The sequence below is a fragment of the Bombus impatiens genome, unplaced genomic scaffold (assembly GCF_000188095.3).
Source record: "Bombus impatiens unplaced genomic scaffold, BIMP_2.2 scf_1112, whole genome shotgun sequence".
Lineage (NCBI taxonomy): Eukaryota > Metazoa > Arthropoda > Insecta > Hymenoptera > Apidae > Bombus > Bombus impatiens.
The window spans coordinates 73,317-96,879 of record NT_177531.1 but is presented as its reverse complement, the minus strand read 5'-3'; the positions used below and the strand labels follow the sequence as shown (position 1 = coordinate 96,879).

The window sequence follows — 23,563 nt, the reverse complement described above, 5'->3', positions numbered from 1 at the left end:
TCGTTTCGTCGCGAGCGAGACGCCCAAGCTGGCGATATTTCGAACGGCCGGCCAATCGTCCTCGGTATCGACGAACCTTTCCCCGAGAGGAACGATAAAATTGCAAATTTAGGCAGCAACGCGGCCGAAATTTACAATTCGATAGCGAGAGAACGTTGGAAATCGATGGAGATTAAAATCGGATGATATGGCTGCCGGCGAGCTAATAAATAATATTACTGTTCGTGCGTATTACGGTTTTCCACGAGTTTATTAATAATAACAAGCGAGGTCGGTGATACGCGATGGAAAGGCGTTTTAAAGGCAACGAGACGAGAGAGTAGCGTACGATGCATGGCGCATGACGCATGCTGCGCGACCAACGAGAAAATGAAACGTGTCAACGTTTCAAAGAAGAATGATATTCGAGTAATATCCGTTTTCTTTGTGGACAGTTCGTTGTCTAGATGTTCCTGGTGAAACGTCGTGTTTTCCCGTTACCTCGCAGATAGTAGACGTTCCTCTATTAACTTTTTTTTTCTACGTGCTGTCGTTCTATCTCTCTCGCCTTGTCATTCTCTTCTCATTCATCGAATAGCTGTTACGACTGGTGATTAATCTGCAAGGATCGCTGGACGATCTAGAAACGTTGACGGTGTACATCGATCGAAACTATACGCTCGAGATGCGCGGAATAAAGTTGAAACGCGTTCGGTTAAGAATTAGCCCGATTAATCGTCAAATTTTCAAAGCGAATCTTCTCAAACACGAGACGTCGAGCGAAAAAACCTCGTTCCCACTTATTTCGTCATATAACAGGAAAAACTTGCTGCCAACTTTCCACTCCTATACATAACCGACAATTAGACGAATAAGCGTGTACCTACACGACGACTTTCCAAGCATGATTTTCACGAAAATGAAGCTCCCGACGCAACTGCGTTATTCTTGATTTTCATCGTATTTTAAGCTATAGAATTTCCCGGACACGGCTTGTACCACGAATTTAGTTGTATAAACCGTAGTAGCACACGGTACGCCTGCGTATGAATTTTAAACCTTACCAGGCATTATGAGATCTATTATAACGTTGAACGCGATTCATCTAGCTTCAAAGTTTGTGAAACTGAAAGATAGACATCTCTGCGTATCCGAGGTAAAACTCGCCACAAAATCTAGCGTAAATCCGCGAATCAATTTACCCGTAAGGAGTAGCACGGAGCGCGGGTCCGTCGGGGATGCTGGCACAAAACCTATTGTGCAGTCTATTACGCAAGCTATTCTGCAAGCCTGTGTCGAACTTATTACGAAACTTGTTACGAATCGTGTTACAAAGCTCATTGTCGAGAAACGACGCGAGACGCCGTGCGTTATCACGAACCCAACGCGAGATGATTGTCTGGCTAATGTTAATTACAGGCTACGTTCGCCTAAGGATATCGAGCTGAGTTCGCCGTGCGTCAATTCGCTCGGTCAGATTTTTCTCGCGATACCGCGCGCCACGATCGCGGTTATTGTTTTCAGTTTTTCATCGGATGGTGGGAGACCGCGAAGCGAGGAGCACGAGAAAAAAGAACGGGACATAGCCTGATAAAGAGAAAGGGAGAGAGGAAACGGAAGATGAAGTTGGAAAGTAGATTCGCACCGTGGTCTCAGCCGTATGATATTAAACCTTTGCCTTACGTTTATTGCCGATCGATGGGACGCAACGGAGCTCGCCATTGCTCTTGTTAAGGACACGTACCGGATGTACGATGGCGGTCGAGGACAATGCTGCTCTTGAGAAGAATCGTAGCAATGTCTGCTTCGCATTGTAGTCAGCGCTAGATTCATCGTTTCTTGCAACTGTCTTCAAGGATCGGATATACAGCGATATACGGAGCCTCGTTTACAAGGATTAGAACGATTTTATACAAGATGCGATAGTTGAGCCATATTATCGAAGAAAAATTTTTACCCTTTCGCTTCGAGTGCCGCTTATAGGCGGCGACCACGCGACGAATGCTGGGTTCGGCAGCGCATCATCGGCAGGACATTTTCTGTTGATTTTACTGATATATTGGATTAATCATTTCTTAAAATTACTCATTGTTGAAATAACATCAAAACGTTCCACGCAATATATTTCAAACATCCAAACGATCGTATATTGTTTCGCGCTAAAAAATTTGTTAAATTCATTGACAGTAAAACGATATCTCATATACGGTTTTTAGAAGAATTATCGTTATTTAAGACTTAGGAAAACGTATATGCAGCAACCACGCACAATGTGCGCATTTCTGGCGCGCGTTTCCGTCCAGTCACAATGCTTCGGCGGACTGGACTGCTGAAGCGAAAGGATTAATCGATCAAAACTTTGCACAGGTGCGACGAAAGAAGGTTTTACGAACGTGCAAGATATCTTTGTAAAAGTGGAAGAGGGACGCGATTCGTTAACACTTGACTGCCACAAAGTTTCTGGTCAGGCCACGTAACCCATATTCGGGTGTCGCTTATTTGACTACTTGCGAAGGATCGTCGTGGGTATTTGAACAGATATTCCATAATAATAAATTGTTAGTTAATAATTAATTGTAATAATAGTTGAACTGTTATAAAACAAAAATACGAAAATGGTTTATTAAAAAAATTATTTAGAATGTAAAACTTTAAAGCATTCTATACATAACCGAGGTTGGCCGGGACAATTTGGACAACAAGTTGTTGCTTTCTTCAAATTCTTGTGTGCCTTTGTTCGATCCATTCGACGTCTTTTATTTGCATAACATAGTTTGCATGCGCGTCTAATGCTTCTTCCGGAATCATTTTCCCGATCGGTGATATTATGCTGACTCCGTCGAAGACAAGGATTTTTTGTATTTTCAGACAACCCTAATAATTTTGCAACTAATAATTGTCTAAATATTCCAATATTTATATTTTTTCTCGTTGCAATTTTGTAAACCATCAATGCGTTTACAACAGAAATTCCCAGAAAGAATCGAATGCCAAGTTCCCTGTACCATTTGATTCCTTTTCTAATTGTGGTGGCATAAGAAACCATTTGGTCGGAATAATCTATACCACACTTTCCTTCGTTCTATTCGACAACAGCTAGTGCTTTTAATGTTGCGAACAAACGAAACGAAAGATCATTCTTGAGACCAGCACTTGAGCGATTCGCATTAATAAAATATCGATGGGAGCACCTAGCAGAGAACGCTTGGTACTGCTGTACGCGTGGCCTGACGGAGACTTCTTTGAAAACACGCGTGGCAGTCAACGTGTTAAGGATTACGTACATATATCGTCCTCGACGATCATTTGCAGAAACTTGAAGAATTTTCCGATACCATTTAGAACCAGCAAGCGTCTCGATACCTACGTAAACCTCAATTACGTACAATTATCGTAATTAGAATCAAGTGGAATCTCGATGCTTGGAATATTGGGAACATCTCCAACTAAATATTTCAAACCTCGTATACTTCTGATCTTCTGTTTTCTCACTTTCCGTTACGTGCTCCATTTTTCAAGCTCGCTTATAGCGATTGTTGTAAGTGGAGCCTTATTGCTACATAAAACTAGACGGACCACGTTGCAGGCAACAGCTCTACTATTCTTTGCCTCTTCGCCGAAAATTCGACTTGTCTAGTTGCTCGTGACGTGCGCGCGCTTCATCGAGGAAACTCATTTACCCGTGGCAGCATCGCAAGATTCACGCTCTCGAAACGCAGCAGATATTTGACGCGCGGCGAAAAGATATTTGCTCGGTTTCCCTCGGAAAGAGCTTCCTCCGCAGCGTCGAGCCCGATACTCCTGGCAATAAAGTCCGCGGGAAAGAACGCCGTTCATTGTTCGTTGCGGTGGTGCTCGAGATTAAAAACCAGCATCCGGTCGACTGGCGGTGGCCGCGCGAGTTTTACGATAATGAAAGCGAACCGGCCGCGCTACAACCGCCCCTGAACGTGTTACACGCGCCTGCAACCGTTCGAAACGATCGTCCACGAGACGACTCGGCTCTCGGCTGTTTCCATCGCTCGACACGTTGCTTTCAATTTCACGCGAATACTTTCCAGCTTCCATTGATCCGCGAAAACGGCGAACGGCCGACTCGAGCAAGCTTTATCCGCCGCTTCAAGAGCGCGGAACGTAATCGTCCGATGCGACCACCGTTCGCGTACCGCTTCCAACTACGCGTTCCGCTCGATAGTCAGCTAAACGAAAGCGAAGATGCTTCACGAGAGGGAATAAATGTGGAATTGTTTCGAGAAACTGGAGCGAACGGGACACGGGTTTCGTTCAACCGTAACTGCTAGAGCTACATATCTATCACGAATTGCACGGTTGCACAGTGTTTGCCTGCTTTATTTTCGCTTACCTCTCGTTGATTTCAAGGACTATCTAGGTGCGAATGATTCTGCAACAGCGTAGAACGATTGGCTGTGGATGATAGATTCTTTTGCGTTCACTTCGTATCGGTATAATAAATACGAAATTCCAGGCATCTCCATTTATGGGAACGTTCGAACGATCAATATCGTTGTCAGTATTTAAGGTCGTCAACGTCATCGAAGGTAAGAGGCCTTCTAGACCATCTATATATATTATCCGTGCGATAAACTTAAGAGGAGATGTCACAATCGTTGGGTCATCGATTTTGATAAACCTTTTTCTGATTGAATTTAGAGGAAAAACAAGCCGACCCGTATTCTGTCGTTCTTTCTTTTTTTTTTTTTTTTTGGTAAATTCTAGTTATTTAACAAAGATATTAAATATATTCAGTCTATGTTGTAGGAACAATAAATTCCTAGTAATTCCGATTATAAACAGATCTTGGTTACTTTAATAGAATTTTTATAAATCACGATGGAAATTGTACATCGACGTTGAACGTTATTCCGCCATATTCTACTGGCTATTGGTAAACCTGTGACGCTTACTTTCACCGCCAAGTAAAGATACATTCTTTAATTCATCATCGGTTATTTGCAGAATTTTTTAAAGACACGATTAAATATTCTTGGTACGCGACAAAATTCAATTGAAATTTCCCAGATAGCGCTCTTGTAACGCGTCCGCTTTCATCGAATGTTCGTTTTGTTGAAGATACTAGTATTTTTCGTATTTTTACGATATGTAGCACTCTATATATCGTAAATAATATAACGCAATTACAGCAGATTAAAAAAAAATAGACAAAGAGGAAAAATTAATGAAAGCAATGAAAAAATGATTGAAAAAAATATTCTATAAAGATATACAGATGGATCTATAAAAAAACAAATAAAACGAAAAAATATAAAACAACACACAGTTATCGATCACGAAGGGCATTTGAAATTTAGAGATCAAAAAATGTTAAATATTTTACCAAATAACGAATATTCACAAAAACCACCGACATATGGGACAGCTTATTTTTGCTTTACATTCGGCAGGAAAAGTTTTATCAAAACCGATGACCCAACGAACGTGGCGTCTCCTTATTGGTCGTTGGAACGAAATAATTTCTCTTCGTGGAGATTTCATAAATCTTTACGATTTACCCTAAACGTAATTTCTACGTAACTCTATGTTCTCCGGTGAGAAGGTTGCCGGTTTAAGCGACGACCTAGTTTTAAAGATTAATGTCAATGCTGCGTCCATGTCTCGACTGTGACAGAGAGCAAAATGGTAGAAGGTAGAACGAGACGCAAGAAAAGTCGCGGATCGTACTCACCAGCGAGCAACTGCAGGGAGCCCAGGACTCTGGTGTGCTTAGGCGTTTTCAGTATGTGAGGCAGGAAGCTGGTGACAGCGGCTAGCAGGGTGAGCGCGCCGATCAGCGCGATCGCGACACCGATTCCCATGGTGACGGTGCTCGCCTGCCACCAGGCGCTCGGAATGTCCCAAAAGCTAAAATCAAATATTGTCTCTATTGTAGCGTTGCACAGCGTTCTCGTTAAACTGCATTGTTGACAAAATTCCGAGAAAATTGAATTTCAAGTTGTAAATTAACGGGCCGAGCACCGGGGGCGTAACTTTGATTTAAAGCTAAACTCGATTTTCCCGCCGGTTTCCCCTTCTCCACCCTCACCACCCCCCTTCCCTAACGCTAGTATGCACGGTTGCGGTCATTCATTTGTCGTCGCGTTAATTGCAATTGTCGGATCAAATCTGACCTCAGGATACGAAGATCGCTGGCTGAAACGAGTTCAATTATTTTTCTACCGTTACCTACGTTCGTGAAATTGGCCGGTCAAAGCGAACGGATGTTAAAATTTCGAAACCGGACGAGATAAAAAGCTTATCCAGCCAACCACGCCAAAGTCGACGAACTATCGCGAGAATTTCTGCCCGCGTGCGTTGCGTCGCAAGCTCGCACTGACTTTCGCTCTGTTTTGCGTTCGTGCTGAAAGATATGGGTTCTGACAATAGCGACGATTAACGTGTTCGATGTTCGCTGATGCAGTGGTAGACTGGTTCGAAATATCTGCCATAATTTTGTTTCTTGTTCATTCACACGACATATTTCATGGTACGGTAGTGTTGTAGACATTTGTTAGAAATATTAACTGTCTGCTATAGATCGTAAGTCGATGGTAGAAATACTTTAAAATACATTTTTTCCTATCTTTTTGATAAAAAAAAAGACACGATACTGTAAGATCAGGATTGGTAAAATAAAATTTGAATTTTTCGGTAAATTGACCGAATTGTAATCGAGATGCAATTACCGGGCTAAAGGGAAAGACTATTCCGTTGCGTGGGAAATTGATTCACGGATATTCGTGAATCTGATTGCAATATAATCTCTATAGATGCTATATACATGTATCGTATAATAATAATCACAGTATTTAGTTAAGTAGACAAATAAAAACTGTTGATCAACATCGTACGGTGCAGTACACGGTACATTGCAGCGAGACCGTTCTTCCACTTTCAGGCATTTTCACTGTGTTTTTATGTTTTGCACGTACCTTGCACCTGTTTTTCACGCGTTTGTTTACCTTTTGTAGGTAGAATACTCGTAGAAAAATATCCCACTTGCTCCGAACCAGTTACTGCTAAGCGAGTGCTACCATATTTACTTATTTCAAAATCAGTCAACGTGCTATGCACGTCACTCGCGTCCTAGAAGCATATTAAAACTGACGTGCATAATTTCTCTTCTCGGTGCAAGAGTTTAAGAAGAACGCACCAGCACACGGTGCTTTAAAACGTTTATCTAAAACGGAACAAACGTCTGTCCAGGTCTCGTCCTTTTAATTACTTTACTTTCGCAGCAATACGAACTCGCATAAATAGCCGCATCCTGGAAGTAAAAAATGATAAAAATTACGACTTCTTTTAGGTGGGGAAACCGTCTTAAAACGCAATGCTTCGGGCTAATGTCTTCTTTCATCGACTCGAGCGAACGAACGACCGTGCTATCGCCGATGAAGGAAAACGAGTTCCGTGTGCTTCCGGCATTGTGCACGATGCATTGGGTCGCGTTAAAGCCTACTGAACGTGCAGCATTCCGCTTGAATTGACTGACCTGAAACGCAGGACGCGCGGTTTTCCCGATAAAATGTAAACAGTAGGTGAAAAACGCGTCAAAATGTGGCACCGCCTACTAACTCTTCCCCTCTGCTCGCGCAGCTTTTAATTAACGATCTCGAACTCGAAAAATTTCCGAAGCGGAACGAGCTTTCGTTCGATCGCGATGCAAAATTCGCTCGTGATTTTTCTCCCCATCCTCTCTGCCGCTTGAAAACGAGATTGCAGGAAACTAGCACGGATTGTACGCTATGCGCATTTGTAATTCGCAAACCTCTCTAAAAAGTGTTTCGAAAGGATGCGGTTGAACTTTAGAAGCGCGCAATAACAGCAAAACAAGCAAAACAGCCGTAATAAACGTGGATGCAAACATTATTAGTTTCGAAGTTGTAAGATGTTTTCATCGGTGAGGCGTTGCTTCCGTTTAGGGCAAACGATATCCGTCACAAATCTACGTGCAATTTCATCGATTTATTAACACGTTGACCGCCACGACACCCGTATTCGCGTGCCAGCAAAGTTTCTGGTCAGGCCAAGTAACCCATATTCGGGTGTCGCTTATTTGACTACTTGCGAAGGATCGTCGTAGGTATTTGAACAGATATTCCATAGGTATTTGAACAGATATTCAGGATCGTCGTGGGTATTTGAACAGATATTCCATAATAATAAATTGTTAGTTAATAATTAATTGTAATAATAGTTGAATTGTTATAAAACAAAAATACGAAAATGGTTTATTAAAAAAATTATTTAGAATGTAAAACTTTAAAGCATTCTATACATAACTGAGGTTGGCCGGGACAATTTGGACAACAAGTTGTTGCTTTCTTCAAATTCTTTTGTGCCTTTGTTCGGTCCATTCGACGTCTTTTATTTGCATAACATGGTTTGCATGCGCGTCTAATGCTTCTTCCGGAATCATTTTCCCGATCGGTGATATTATGCTGACTCCGTCGAAGACAAGGATTTTTTGTATATTCAGACGACCCTAATAATTTTGCAACTAATAATTGTCTAAATATTCTAATATTTATATCTTTTCTCGTTGCAATTTTGTAAACCGACAAAGCGTTTACAACAGAAATTCCCAGAAAGAATCGAATGCCAAGTTCTCTGTACCATTTGATTCCTCTTCTAATTGTGGTGGCATAAGAAACCATTTGATCGGAATAATCTATACCACACTTTCCTTCGTTCTATTCGACAACAGTTAGTGCTTTTAATGTTGCGAACAAACGAAACGAAAGATCATTCTTGAGACCAGCACTTGAGCGATTCGCATTAATAAAATATCGATGGGAGCACCTAGCAGAGAACGCTTGCTGCTGTACGCGTGGCCTGACGGAGACTTCTTTGAAAACACGCGTGGCAGTCAACGTGTTAAAGGCATTTGTTGAAAATGACAACGTGAGTTCGCAAATCTATATGGAGATGCGTTAATTACAATAAATAGTAACTAAGAAACACGTCAACGGGAGTCGTAAATTTCCGTTACGATTATAATAATCGACGCCGCGAATAAATCGATCCCCTGATTTCCGTTGACATAATAGGAGTGGTTGAGGTGGTATAACGCTGCGATTAACAGGGTTATAAAATTTATATTTCCAACTCTTAAGAGTTACACTGATGCGTACGTGTAAGTTAAGTTAGTGATTGATTTAAGGATAGAAACCCGGTAATGACACGTTGACTATTCTAACGATGAAGAATAAGCGAAGTTCAGTGACGATGCTGTGTCGGAGGAAAGCCAATGATGGGTATGTCTAGCGCACGGGACCATCGGATTTGTTGATGACAATTTTGGTTAGGAAAGTGAGGGCGGCAGACATTGCTTCTGACTGGATAATAAGAAAGTTGGTGGACTAGGCAGGGTCTTAGCCGCCCTCGATAGAAAGTTGCTAGTGGGAAGCATCGTACGCGAGAAAAACTAACTTCCCGTGTCAAGCCGTAGTAGACAATAATCTTTAGAAAAAAGATATTTGTTCCGTCTGAAGGACCTTGGCTAGAAAATTCCCGAGATTTACGATGGGTCCCTAAGACTATTGAGGGTACGCAGTAAGACTTAACAAAGATAGTTCTAGATACAATCGATAGATTTAATCGATAGGTTTAAGACGTTCTTTTGTTTTTATCCTTGCAAAAAGGTGCAACAAAGGTTTTTCGGCTCAGAACAATGTGATAGATTTATCCAAAGAATAAAATAATACGATCCTACCTCTAAATAAAGAAATAACAACGGCATTTCTCGTGATAAGAATGTGCAGTTGCAGGAATGAGATAGGTAAATACAGATATATTTTATTAGCATCAAACGTATTAATATTTGGAATAGTTTTTACAGATTGGACGTCCTTTTCCATCGAACTTCTCATTCGCTCTGATGTATTAGGTTGTCCGGAGAGTGTCTTCCTTTTCTAATAATTTTGCAACTAATAATTGTCTAAATATTCTAATATTTATATCTTTTCTCGTTGCAATTTTGTAAACCGACAAAGCGTTTACAACAGAAATTCCCAGAAAGAATCGAATGCCAAGTTCTCTGTACCATTTGATTCCTCTTCTAATTGTGGTGGCATAAGAAACCATTTGATCGGAATAATCTATACCACACTTTCCTTCGTTCTATTCGACAACAGTTAGTGCTTTTAATGTTGCGAACAAACGAAACGAAAGATCATTCTTGAGACCAGCACTTGAGCGATTCGCATTAATAAAATATCGATGGGAGCACCTAGCAGAGAACGCTTGCTGCTGTACGCGTGGCCTGACGGAGACTTCTTTGAAAACACGCGTGGCAGTCAACGTGTTAAAGGCATTTGTTGAAAATGACAACGTGAGTTCGCAAATCTATATGGAGATGCGTTAATTACAATAAATAGTAACTAAGAAACACGTCAACGGGAGTCGTAAATTTCCGTTACGATTATAATAATCGACGCCGCGAATAAATCGATCCCCTGATTTCCGTTGACATAATAGGAGTGGTTGAGGTGGTATAACGCTGCGATTAACAGGGTTATAAAATTTATATTTCCAACTCTTAAGAGTTACACTGATGCGTACGTGTAAGTTAAGTTAGTGATTGATTTAAGGATAGAAACCCGGTAATGACACGTTGACTATTCTAACGATGAAGAATAAGCGAAGTTCAGTGACGATGCTGTGTCGGAGGAAAGCCAATGATGGGTATGTCTAGCGCACGGGACCATCGGATTTGTTGATGACAATTTTGGTTAGGAAAGTGAGGGCGGCAGACATTGCTTCTGACTGGATAATAAGAAAGTTGGTGGACTAGGCAGGGTCTTAGCCGCCCTCGATAGAAAGTTGCTAGTGGGAAGCATCGTACGCGAGAAAAACTAACTTCCCGTGTCAAGCCGTAGTAGACAATAATCTTTAGAAAAAAGATATTTGTTCCGTCTGAAGGACCTTGGCTAGAAAATTCCCGAGATTTACGATGGGTCCCTAAGACTATTGAGGGTACGCAGTAAGACTTAACAAAGATAGTTCTAGATACAATCGATAGATTTAATCGATAGGTTTAAGACGTTCTTTTGTTTTTATCCTTGCAAAAAGGTGCAACAAAGGTTTTTCGGCTCAGAACAATGTGATAGATTTATCCAAAGAATAAAATAATACGATCCTACCTCTAAATAAAGAAATAACAACGGCATTTCTCGTGATAAGAATGTGCAGTTGCAGGAATGAGATAGGTAAATACAGATATATTTTATTAGCATCAAACGTATTAATATTTGGAATAGTTTTTACAGATTGGACGTCCTTTTCCATCGAACTTCTCATTCGCTCTGATGTATTAGGTTGTCCGGAGAGTGTCTTCCTTTTGCAAACGTGTTTTCTACAACAATGCACCTTCGTACAAACGTGAAACCAAATCTGTGAAATATCGCGGTGTTTGTCTCAACAGAACAAAATGGATCGTACGTAGTTCGATAAAATAATATAAAATAAAAAGGTTGCGCGTCTACCGTATCCTCATAAAACGAAAGAAACTTTTCGATATTATAACAGCATGCGGATTTTCCCATAGAGCATTCAAATTAACGACGAATCGTTAATTACCACGTTGGAAATCCGAATGATCTAGTCAAAATACGGGTAGCAAAATGTTTTATTATTCGTCAAGTATGATACGTACGTATACACGTTGGATAGTTTTAAATATCACTGGTTCTATCGACACCGAGGATCTTCCTCTGGATTTCGAGAATTCTACTTAATCTGCGTTATGATATAAAAACTAAACAATCTGAAGATGCTGTTACACGCTGAAGAAGTTTGACCTTTTGAAACAACCACGTGTATTCGGATCACGAACGAACAAAAATATCGGATTGAAGTGGAGCACGATATTTATACCGATTTGGATTTCGACGTTTAGCTGGCTCGTTGCGGCAACGAATCCGCCAAAAATCCCATGAGAAATGATTATTTTTGACATCGTCGAGAGCTACAGATCCTCGTCATGTTCTCCATCAAACGCGTACCACTCGATAATGAAAATATGACAAACTAGTTTCAAGGGCGTCGATCTGTATCTAGCGATTGTTACGCTACCGCGTTAGCTTCGTAGCGAACCATAAAAAAACAGCGAGTTAGATGAATTCGACGTTGAGAAAATTTGGTAAATAGCATAGCAACAATTCCGCTGTGTATTTGAAAAACAAATTTCGCTGGCAAATTCGAGGAAAATAACGAAAGCAACGCTCCGCAACAAGCGCAACCATATTTACAGGAAATTACGTTTTAATCCCAGTTTCGTAACCGATCGACCGCAAAACGCGTCGAGAACGATTCGTTGAAGAACGTGGCAATTGATCGCGCAATATAAATAATTTATACATATAAGTAAATAAAAACGAGCGGGCTACGCGTTATAACGACGAAAGCACACAAACATTTTCAATTTCCACAACTGTTTATCGCTCGTATCACGAGCGACGAAGCACGTCGTTATCTGATATCGTAACTAAGAAACGACTTATGTTATTTTTTCGAAAAAAAAGAAAAGAAAAAAAGAAAGGATTATACTCAGTGGAAAAAGAAAAGAAACAAAGCAAGTTTATTCTTCTTTCGTACTTACGGAACCAGCATAACGGAGTATTTCATTGTAGAAAAATTACAAACGGAAGAATTGAACTGCAGTGAAACGAAATCGTAAGAATAAGAGTACACGTAAGATTTCGTACTTTGTACATTTATGCAAAAGTGCTTGTCAAGCACTTCACAAACAACTGACACTTCCACTACTGAATTTTAATAACGTTTTAGCGATGTTCGAGCGTTGTAATATCGCGCCAGTGTTCAGCTCAGACCAGCGAATAAAATATATTTCATATTAAATTAATTGGCAAATATTTCGCGAGGAGTAAAAATAATTCTCAGGGTGTGTTGGTTGTTTCGGTACGCAGGGTATAAAGAGTTAAATCTTAAATTCCTAAATTACCACGATTTTGCGGATCGGCTTCGCCTATAATTTTCCTCTCCTCAATAGCGAACCGCGTTGCGTCTCCGTGAGCTGTCAGGGTCAACGATTTAGCCGAAAGGCGGCAAGCAGGAGGCTAAGCTCCTAACGCTCTAGCGAACAAAGTTTTTCCAAGTTGTCGCCCCGCGGAATTATTCCAGCCCTCTGGTGCGAATTATACGACCTCTTACGTCTTCGCCAAGCGAAATTAACTCGCCGATTGTTGGCCGGTGTCTGCGAGCTGGCGAGATGCCGGGGATATCGGGTGACACCTTCGAACTCGCGAGGAAATTGAAGTTTTCCGCGTGGCTGGCTTCGAATAATCCGCGGCGCGACACCTCGAAAGAGACTCGAACGAGGTCGACGAGCGAAGGGTCGCGAAGACCGACGTCGGAGAATTCATATCGCCCGTGCTCCCGAGCGCCTCTTAATAAACACAACTCCGCCAAGTTCTTGTTTCCAAGATATGGCCACTTGAAGTTTCACCGGTCTCGTTTCGTCGAAAAGTAGCTCGTTGCGAATGAGAACACGCGAAATTCCGGCTATTCCTTAAGCGGCTCCGGGAATTTATATCGCGCACTTCAGAAGCAATAAAAAAGGCTTAATAATCGCGGGCCAGCCAACTTCTTGTTTCAGAGATACGGCCGCTCTAAATTCCCTCTAAACTTACCTCGAAAAGCGCTTATACGAGGCACAACTCGTTCTCTACGTTTATCTCGTCCGTTATGGGCTATTCGTACGAAACCGTGTATCGTACTTAACTCTGTGACTAATTAAGAAAAACATCGGCCCACGTTTGACGGTTACTTTTCATCGTGTCCTAGTGTCCGTCAATAGGTCGTTACGCTGTAAAACATCTGCACTCGGCAGTGAATTATCGTCCTCGGGAAAACCGAATAATTCTGTCAATATGTTTGGCTAGTCATTATGAATCCAAAATTATTATTTATACAGGGTGGTTGGTAACTGGTGGTACAAGCGGACAGGGTGTGATTCTACGCGAAGAAAGAAGTCGAAAATATAGAATAAAAATTTCTTTTTTAATTTTTCCATCGAGACAACGATCTAGTGAGATCCGTTATAACGTACCGCACGCGTACCGTGCGAAAATTCAAAGTCGATTTTCTCGAAAACAAAGCCTCGAACGAAAAATTTTTATTCTATATTTTCGACTTTTTTTTCGCGTAGAATCACCCCCTTTATGCTTGTACCACCAGTTACCAACCACCCTGTATATAATTATGCTTAATTAATATACTGTAACTATTATAATTTTATAATTAACAATTACGGAACCTTAAGATTTTCTACAAGTTTTCCATACGCGTTTAATATCGAGCCCCGTTGCCCGTGTTTCGTACGACGAACGTTTCACAGAACATCAACAGTCTGCGAAAGATTTTCGTAAGCGTGGGTTTCTTCGAGGAAGAATCAAGTATACATATATACGTACCTGGAGTATCTGGCGCACTCGTAAACTATTTCGGGAGGGGCGTTCGTCGTCCTGAGCCGTGGATAGTTGCAGCGTCGAAAGGAACTAAAGTACGCGTCTGCCTTTCCTAGCAGTCGTCCCTGAAATGCGGAACACACGCGTACAAACAGACAGGCCGAGCAAGAGTTTGAACGCGAGGCGCTTCAACTATGTTAAAGCATCTCGTGATTCGTTGCAGACCCTTTTACGATCTTCGCGAATTTCCACGAGTACCAAAGAGGCGAGGTCGACGCAATAGCGTCAAGGTTAAACGTTCTCGCACAAATATATTACTAATTTCGCGGAGAACACTGTTTGCGTGTTCTGCCACACGCGTATTTCCAACTATTTTCGTCTCCAGAAGACTTTACTCGCGCGGAAGCTCGTTTAAGAGTTGGCTCGACGACCGATTTCAAGTCAAAGTGGAGGCAACGTGGCGCGTTTGAATTTCACGAGAAAATCGCGTACTTCGAATCGGTTACTTTCGCGCTTGCATTTTCCAGTGGATCTTGGCCGGGTTAATGGTGCTCGGCGCTGAAGGAAAACAACTCGCCGAGACAAGGGAGAAGGAGCGCAGAAGAGATCGTTACTCTTACACTTATACCCTCTTACTCTTTACACGAGATTCGCCATGGTTTTGTATTAGAACTCGATTCACGAGCGAAATCGTTGACCCGGTGCCAAGTAGTTTCTTCGGCGAGAGATTAAGTTTTGCAGCGGTGTCCTGCGCGTCGTATCTTGGACGTTTTTCTTGCCTCGCGAAGCATCGTAAAACCGCGCACCGTTTCGCTTCGCAGTGGAACAAGCGGCTAAAAGTCGGACAGCATTTCCTGGGATATTATTCTTGGTCGAAGCAGTGGGAAATTCGATTGTTCGCCGTGAAGCGGCTCTTCGAACCGACTTCTCCCTTCGACCTATCGTCCTTACGCCCTTCGTTCAACGTCCACAACGATACAGAGAAAGCTTCTAGAGATCCTCGCACCAAAGATAATTCGCGCCATCGAAAACAACCGACGTGTACGAATTGTCTCGTCAGATCGTGTTTTCTGCAGCTACAGAAAAACGCAAAAAGCGGAGCGAAGCGCCAGATCCGTCTTCTAATCGCACGCGCTTCGCCACGCTTCGTCTAGCGAGATTTCTGCTGAAACGAACAGATCCGACGCTGCGCGCGTAGTACGCGGCCGAAGACGCGAGCGCAGCAGAGCAAATGTAAATTCACTTATGCATTTATTCATCTCGCTACTCGAGTATTTTCTAAGCCATTTAGAGCCTCCTTCTGCGTTTCGCTGCTCAAGAAGGATATATACGTTTCGAAGGGACACTCGTGCACGGCATATTGACGTCGAAATTATTCATCGACTGCTTTTTCCGGCCGTTCCTCGTGTCGGCTTAACAACGAGTCGCTTCAGAAGAAGAACGTCTCGGACCTGGCGCAGCTCCGCTAATTTCACGAACAATTTGCTCCAATTTCGCCCTGTACTTTCCATTCATTCATACACCGAATGGGTACACTGGAACGTCGATTAAAACTGGCTTCGAGATAAATCCAGAGCTACAGTTAATCACGCAACGTTAGCTGAAACTTGTAACTCGTTGCTGTCTGGTGTACATTCTGCGCGCAGGATAAGTCGCGTCTTTTGTTTCTCGTGTTCGACGAGGGCGATTTTAGAATCCAAAATTGCCTTTTAGTTCGAGACACAGCTCGGTCGCCTTGAAGGATTTTCACAGGAAATGGATTTTGAAAATCTTAGCTCACCGTAGAAGAATCAAAGATATAAATGCTAGAAAAAAGGATGTTTTAATACCTTCGATATTTCTACACGTATATGTGGTAAAATAAGCAACGTATTTAAAATTACGAGGAGGGTGGACAAGCACATGCTTGGCTTGGAAATCAAAGAGGAAAACAATGTTGATAACACGCAGTTGATTGGCAATATATTGAACTTTAAAGTTATTCCTTTGTAAAATATGGAAATACGGACGTATTTAACCTTAAAAAGCAAACAATTTTGTTAACGCGAAACTGTTCAACGTAATGGATTTTGGAATTTCCCTATAAAACATGGAAAATGCGACTTATCCGGTTCTTTGTCCGTACTCTGTCGTACGTTCAAAAACTATCGCCAACGCTTCAGGAACTAACCAGGTGACTTAAAAAAGGATTGTATCGCGTATGACATCTACGTCGGACGATCAAAGATCCGGATAACCGAGATCGGTGGAAACCGCGGATAATCGGTGGAAACTTCGGTTGATCGAAGCCACGAACTGTACTTGGACACTTTCAGCCGAAAGGAACGCCGTAACGTTAATTTGTTGTAAGAACCGGCAAGAGAAATACGAGGTGGATACGATCGTTTCCGATGAAGTCCGTGTATCAGAGAAGAAAGAGAGGGAAAGGGTGCGGTTCACGCGGCAAGTTTGTACGGCAGCTCGGAAAATGCTTTATTACTTCACTTATTGCACGGTTCACAAAGCAATCTTTCTCGTAATTTTGTTCCGAAGCATCGGCGAGGCAAGTTGTACGCGTCTCGACTGTTTCTTCGTTGGGGCGAAAGAATTGCACGGGATATCCACGAACGGAATAATTGGCAGCAAAGAAGAAGGAGAAGATAGAAACTCGGCGAGAAATTCGAGAAACGGAGAGGGGAGACTCGCAGGAGCGTTAAAAGAGAAACGTCGACGCGAACGAGTTTTTCTGGAAAGTTCGACGAATCCGGGCCACAGGGAGTCTGCAAGAATATCCCTAGCTCCTTTCAAGAGCCAGTACTCGAGCCCAATTTGCGAAACAAGCGTCGTTCCTCCGTCCGTAGCCGAGTTAAGTGGAGTCGGTCTACGTCCCATTGGGACGCGATCGCGAGATCCCGGTGACGTCGCATGACCCTCTGACAAGGGGAGTTCGTTTGCAATCTAATTCAGTCGTCTTGAAAGGAGTCTGGCATTGGCCAGGTAACGCCCAACAATTCCTACGAGTTGCAAAGTTCCGGTACCTACAGTCAACCCGTGGCCTCGTCACCGACCCGAATCCCATTTCTCCCGTAACGAACCGTGCCTCGCGAGTTTTCATCCCTCTTTGGTCTTTGCGGGTTAGTTTGTCGGTTTTAGTACACGAACGCGTGACACAGTATCTCCGAGCAACATAGAAACTTTATGATTTAACCCATTTGACCCTGCAGAACATATATGTCCCAGCAAACATTTCTGATTTCTCTGTTTGCTTGATCCTTTCGAGTAGTTTTTATTATTTTTATGGCCAGCACACGCATCGACGCTTCAATCGATTACAGTAACCGCGCGTGGATGTTAATAAAATACGTGTAAATTAAGGAGAAACTAATGTCTTAAATCATCGAGTAACGGATGTGAATCGTTTCTTTAAAAATTGCCGATTTCGTCGACCTGTATATTTGGTGTTTTTTTATTTAAAAATGTTAGGACCATTTTTGTCTGATCTGTGTCTTAGACACTGACGCAGAACGACTTATCTCACTTTTGCAGATGCCAATATATCCAGCTAATGAATATTTCATACGTAGAGTAGTCTCCTTAAAATCAATGGCGCGTATGTTCGTGTAACTGTAAAGTTTGCGTAATGTTTTACTTTTACCAGCATAACCGAACGTATAACCAACGAAATAGATTCTGGGTAGAAATTTGTTTCGTCCGTCACATGCTATAGCGATAAATGTTGCACGATTCATTAGACAAGATGTAATAAAATGACACGACACGGAGCGCTCGCATCAAACATTCCATCCACGCTGCATTTACATTTCTTTCGGCCGAATAAATTCCATCGTTCGAGTAGGAATCTGGTGCACTTGTTGAACTCGTTTGTTGTCAACCCATCCACACGGTTCGTTACATCTCGTAATCACGTTGCCCGGGAACAGCATTTTCCTCCCACGCGTAACGTCGCCGCTAAACAATTTCGTGCAAAATCTGTAATTCGCCAATTTCGGAGCTCATCGGTATGCTAATGCACCGCTGGCACACGTATCCCCCGGCTTTTGGCTTTCGGTCCAGCCAAGACTCTCAATTGAAAATACTTGCTTGAGAATTCAGCATCGACTGCAGCAACCATCTTCCCTCGTCCAGATTAATCTTCTAAAGGAGGAGATCGGTTTTATTCGCAAATTTTCATCGAGCAAATTTACGTGTTCCGTTTACTATGCATCTCAAGGCTACAGGAGTATTACCGCTACGAACTATGTACGAGGAATAACGTTAAACGAAAGCAAATTGCCGCTGTTTTTCGCTAGACAATTTGACAGACACGTGGAAGGCTGCCGGTGAGAGACGAAAGCTCGCGCGTGTCGAATAAAGAAAGCAACGAACAGAAAACTGTCAAACTTCGAATAAATAAAAATGACTTGGAAAAGTGGACTTGTCGCGTTTATCTCTAGCGAGTTTTATTTGCTAAGCGTTTCACGGTAAGAATTATTATTATCTAACACCGATGAATGCGGTTTTGACGAAGCTTTCTCGCCAGAGAATCGTCCGACTCGTGTCAGTTCGTCGAAATTTATATCGACTGGCATATAATTGCATCGCACTTCGTTATACCGGCAGAATCAACAGCTAATGAAGAGAATTAGCGAACCGTTTACCGTAGAAGGGACGGGCCGAGGTTAACGAGGTTCGACGGGAAGTCTTGAATTTCGCGTTTCCAAGTTTCGTCGTTTCGTTTGGCGCGCCCGAGTCGGAAAGCGGAAAGTTGCTCGCTATTTAACAGCGACGTAATATCGAGAAAGTTTCGGTCGCGTTACACGTGTAATCCCCGCCTCCATCCGTATCCGCGTTTATCGTATTTGTTCAAAAGGGCAAATAACGTAATAATTTAATCGCTATCGCAACTTTGCCAAAGCGATCGTTGCCAACACGCTGTATTTGCCTGGTATGTTCGATTTATCCAACTGTTTTTCAACATCATACGATGGACAAACACTCGGAACGCGCGCGTAAATCGGATCAAACGCGTGTCTCCAAATAAACGTAAACGAATATTCAAAGAATAAGATCGTTTTAATTACATTGATCCTAAACGTTCGATGTACCCGGCTACTATTTGCACCACACGAAGCCCAGTCGGTCGACGAACAATCGTCGAAAACAGTCACAACTTTTTAGTAGACCATCTGATGGACAAGTCGAGGACCGTTAATGCGCGACGAAAGCTCGCGTGTCTAACTCGAGAATACCACAGAGCAGCGAAGAGAAAAGTTGCGAACCTACTACGGTTTCTTTGGATCTTTGTTTTCCGGGCAACGTCTTCGCATCCCCGGAGACATTAATATGGCTTGTCGCTAGCGATAGAGTTCCCATGCAAGTTGGACGGGTAGTTCGACGTGTCGCGTGCTGCAGGTTTCACAGCTCGAAATTGTCAGAGCTACGCGGCAATTTAATGCCCCCACGATCGACAGAATGATTTTCGTTTCCTAACTTCCACCGGTTACGTCTTCTGAGCCGTTCGGCGTACTTTCTCGTACGTGAAAACACGCGACTAATCCTTCTCTGATGTATTTTTGATTGTTCGGCTTACCGATCAGGTTTCGAGGTATTCGTAGAGCGACGATATCGCGCGAAAGCAAGACACGAGACTCGAAAGCTACGTCCCTTGCGCGTGTCTGAGATTCGCTCATTTCTTGGCTGTTCGTATCTTTTACGTTATCAACCGATTCACAAGCAGACTCTCTTCGGTAAAATGGTTGAAATTAAAAAAACAACACGCGAAAATTAAAAATGCGAAAAGTCATTTCTGCAGCGACTCGTGACGAGGATTACGCGTTGAGATTTCAACGTTAAAGGTGAATATCTTCACCACGGTAAGACTAGGCTTGTCAAACATTGAATGGCGTAAAGATAACACAGCAAACAACGTATCGTGAAAATAGTAAACAAACTGTGAGAAAGTCAACCTACGCTACGAGTACTTCAACGGTACGTTGCAGTGTTCGCGAGAAGAAAGCGCAACGTACTATCGAAAACAGGATGAAGAGAAGCCGAAGAACCACAAATATGTCATCCAACGTCCGGCATCGTGGAACATTAAAATCTAACGTTCTCTTTCTCTGTTCGTTGAGACGCGTTCGTCGTTGAACAAAAACGACCTTGTACGCTTTCGTGACTATGTAGCAAAGCTAACGGTCCGATGAAAGCTCGATAGTATCAAAGAACATCGGCAAACGTCGACGTCTTTTTAACGACTTCTTTCACCAGAGACAGAAAGCTCGTATCCTCCGCCCAGGTGCTTTAAATAGGCGTTCTTCTTCTTTTTTCCAGGCGGCGTTCTTCGCACACCGCCTGCTACCAACCGACAGAGAGAAAAAACGAGCAAGACGACAGGATGCGGCGGACGTCCTTCCTGCAACTGTTTTCGACGATCAACCGTGAGGAACGATAACAATAATAAATATAAACGCGATGTCTACAAGTAGGTACGTATTTATTTACCGTCACCCGTTAGAGTCTCGGTGATGGAATTCGACGAGGGTTTTATTCTAAATCGTCTGCGTGTACGATGTTTAACAAGTACTTATTCGTCAAGAGTTGTCACCTTCCGGATCATGGAATTCGATGTAACGCTGGAGAAATTTCTATCAAGATTTATTCTATGTCGATAACGAGGCAGAGTGTCGCGGTTCTTACTATAAAATATCGAGGCAAGTGATTCATTCGCGTCTCCAATAAATAGTTACAATCGCGTTGCGTCGTATCACGACGAACCGACACCTAACGAAACCGTGGGTCGTCGAAAACCCAAGTTTATCAACATCGGATTATAGAGATGCGTGTGAAAACGAAGCTGGTTGCTCGATAACTGGCGATGCAACGTTATGAATCGGAATTACGCTCGTTTCACTTTGCGCTCGGCGGGACAATCTACCGGGCCGGTATTTATTAATTCAACGACGATGTTTAATTTACGAAACCCGCTGTCAGCGATACGAATCGATCGATGTCGAACGCAACTGATATCTCGCCGACTCGATAACCTATCAGAGACAAAATCATGACCGATCCTCTGGTCGTTCTTTCGCTCGACGCTGCAATTACGTGTTTATTTGCTTCGGACGATCGCGACGACGTTCAATCGACGATCGCGTAAATCTCGCAACGGCTGAGAAAGAAGAATTTGGAACGTTGACTTGCAGCATTGACGGACACTGTTCGGCTCTTAGCCAGTGAGTTACGAGGCGACGAAACGATTCCGTGGACTCGGTTCCTTCCGAAAGGCGATAAATTTGCGAAAATGATCGATCCGTCATCGCGTTACGAGTCGCTGGCCACCTCGTAGCCGGTCTGTCGCCACAGCGAGCAGTAAGACGCGAATCGCGAGGGAATGGAACCGCGAGAAGCCTATTTGGAATATTAATTTGTAGAAATATCCGCGATCCAACCGCCGCAGAGCTGGAAGAAAGGAGATTATCGTCGACTCTTTTCAGTGCTACGACACGGAACAAAGAGCTAAAAGTGGATCTTTCTGTAAGCGTAAGTCCGAACAAACGTAGAGATTTGCTGTCGTTGTGAGACGCTTACGTTATAATACATGGAACGAGCATACGCGTAAACGATCTTCAACTAGCACATTTGCATCAGACGTACTTGCGCGTCTGATGCTTATAGGAAATTCTACTTTAACGGCTCTGAGAATTTATAACTGCGACGAAAAAGACATTCGTCCTTTGTAGGATCGTAAAAACGAGCAAACGTCCAAAGCATACATCGCGACATCTCGTAAATAAAATGAACAGCTATGTGCATTAGGTAAGAAATAAACGACTGTTCGTTTCTAATTAATCAGAGGCATGCTTTCTTTCGTTTCTACGATTATTTATCATCTGTCCATCGACAGTTTGTTATTCTCTTCTCGATAAAAGTCTCATCGTTACGACTTTAAACTCAACTGTCAGACAAACCGCGTTACGTATGGAACGACTCGACATATTTCACGAGATTTTACGAAACTAATTTCGAACTTGAACTAACTTCAGTTCGTAAATTGACATGAACAAACATTTCGCAAGTTATAACGTTGTAATTCTTTGCGTTGACACGCGTTCGTCTATCACGCGAACTATATGAACACAGTTAAGCGAGATTGGCGATTGAAACATAGTTAGGTTTTTCCTCGCGACTCGTGGAAAACTCTCAAAGACGGAGGTGGAAAAGGCGTCGACTCACCTGAATCCAGTAAGGCAGGTAAAATCCGGAGCAGGCGAGAATCGATGCCACGGTGGACAGAGTCGCCCACAACACGCACAGCACTGTCATCTCATCAGTTTAAAAGCGTCTCTCCTCTGTCTTCGCCGCTGGTTCCTCGCTGTCTCTCTCCGTCTCTCGGCCGCTCTCTTCTCCTCTATCCTACTCGCGCATCGCCAACGAAACTGCTATTCGAAACGTGGCAGCCGTCGCGATCCGGGAGAGGATTCCGCTTCACACACCGACGTCTTCGAAGCTCGTTCTTTCTCGACACTCGCGAAATCCACTTGTCACGGTTGTTCGAAACCTCGCCAGTTCTTCCAGCCGCGCTCTTTCCTGGCGTACACTGGCAACGGAATTGTCGAGCCTGATCGCAGAAAGGCTGGGCGAAGATCTTCCCGATGCCGCGCGAACTCACTTTTTACACTGAGAGACGCGAACGCGGAGAAACGTCGCGTTTGGAAGGCGGTCGCGCGTCGAGTACGCCGCCAGAGATGAGAATAGATCGGTTAATAGGTCGGTCGTTCCACGGAAAGACCTGAACAGAGACTCACGGTCAAGGTTCGCGGTGGCCGTGTTTGCTCGCGTTCGCGTACCCTGGACACAATCTCGCCTCTCTCTTCCCAGCTTCTAACGACGATCCATCTGTTCGGCTACTGTCTCTCACCACCTACGATACACTGTTGATCGATATGTCGTCGAATCGGTGGAAAGTAAAAACGATTAAAGCACAGGTTCGTCGGGAGGCGGCATGATCGCGAGCGTCAGCACGTTACAAGGGAACAGTTTCTCTCGGCAGTACGAGAGCGGTTTTGTTAATTATAGCCGGAGCGAGGCGCGGCGAAGCGCATGCAGCCACGCCGTGCGTTCGTCGGCTCTCGAGAGAAATTCATCGCGTCGTTAGGTCGCGC

At 43.2% G+C, this 23,563-nt stretch overlaps 1 protein-coding gene across 3 annotated transcripts in view; it reads right to left on the bottom strand.

The window, feature by feature from the left end:
• Window positions 1-23,563, bottom strand: part of LOC100747741 (LHFPL tetraspan subfamily member 6 protein-like) — a 28,363-nt gene that overhangs the window by 4,402 nt on the left and 398 nt on the right. For all 3 annotated transcript variants that reach the window (XM_033323703.1, XM_012391709.3, XM_003493461.4), the window contains exons 1-3: window positions 22,635-23,563; window positions 14,430-14,548; window positions 5,684-5,859 (exon numbers count right to left, since the gene is read on the bottom strand). The exon at window positions 22,635-23,563 is cut by the window's right edge. In XM_033323703.1, the coding sequence (XP_033179594.1) occupies window positions 5,684-5,859; window positions 14,430-14,548; window positions 22,635-22,724 (385 nt within the window). In that variant the 5' untranslated portion in view covers window positions 22,725-23,563. The remainder of the gene's footprint in view (window positions 1-5,683; window positions 5,860-14,429; window positions 14,549-22,634) is intronic.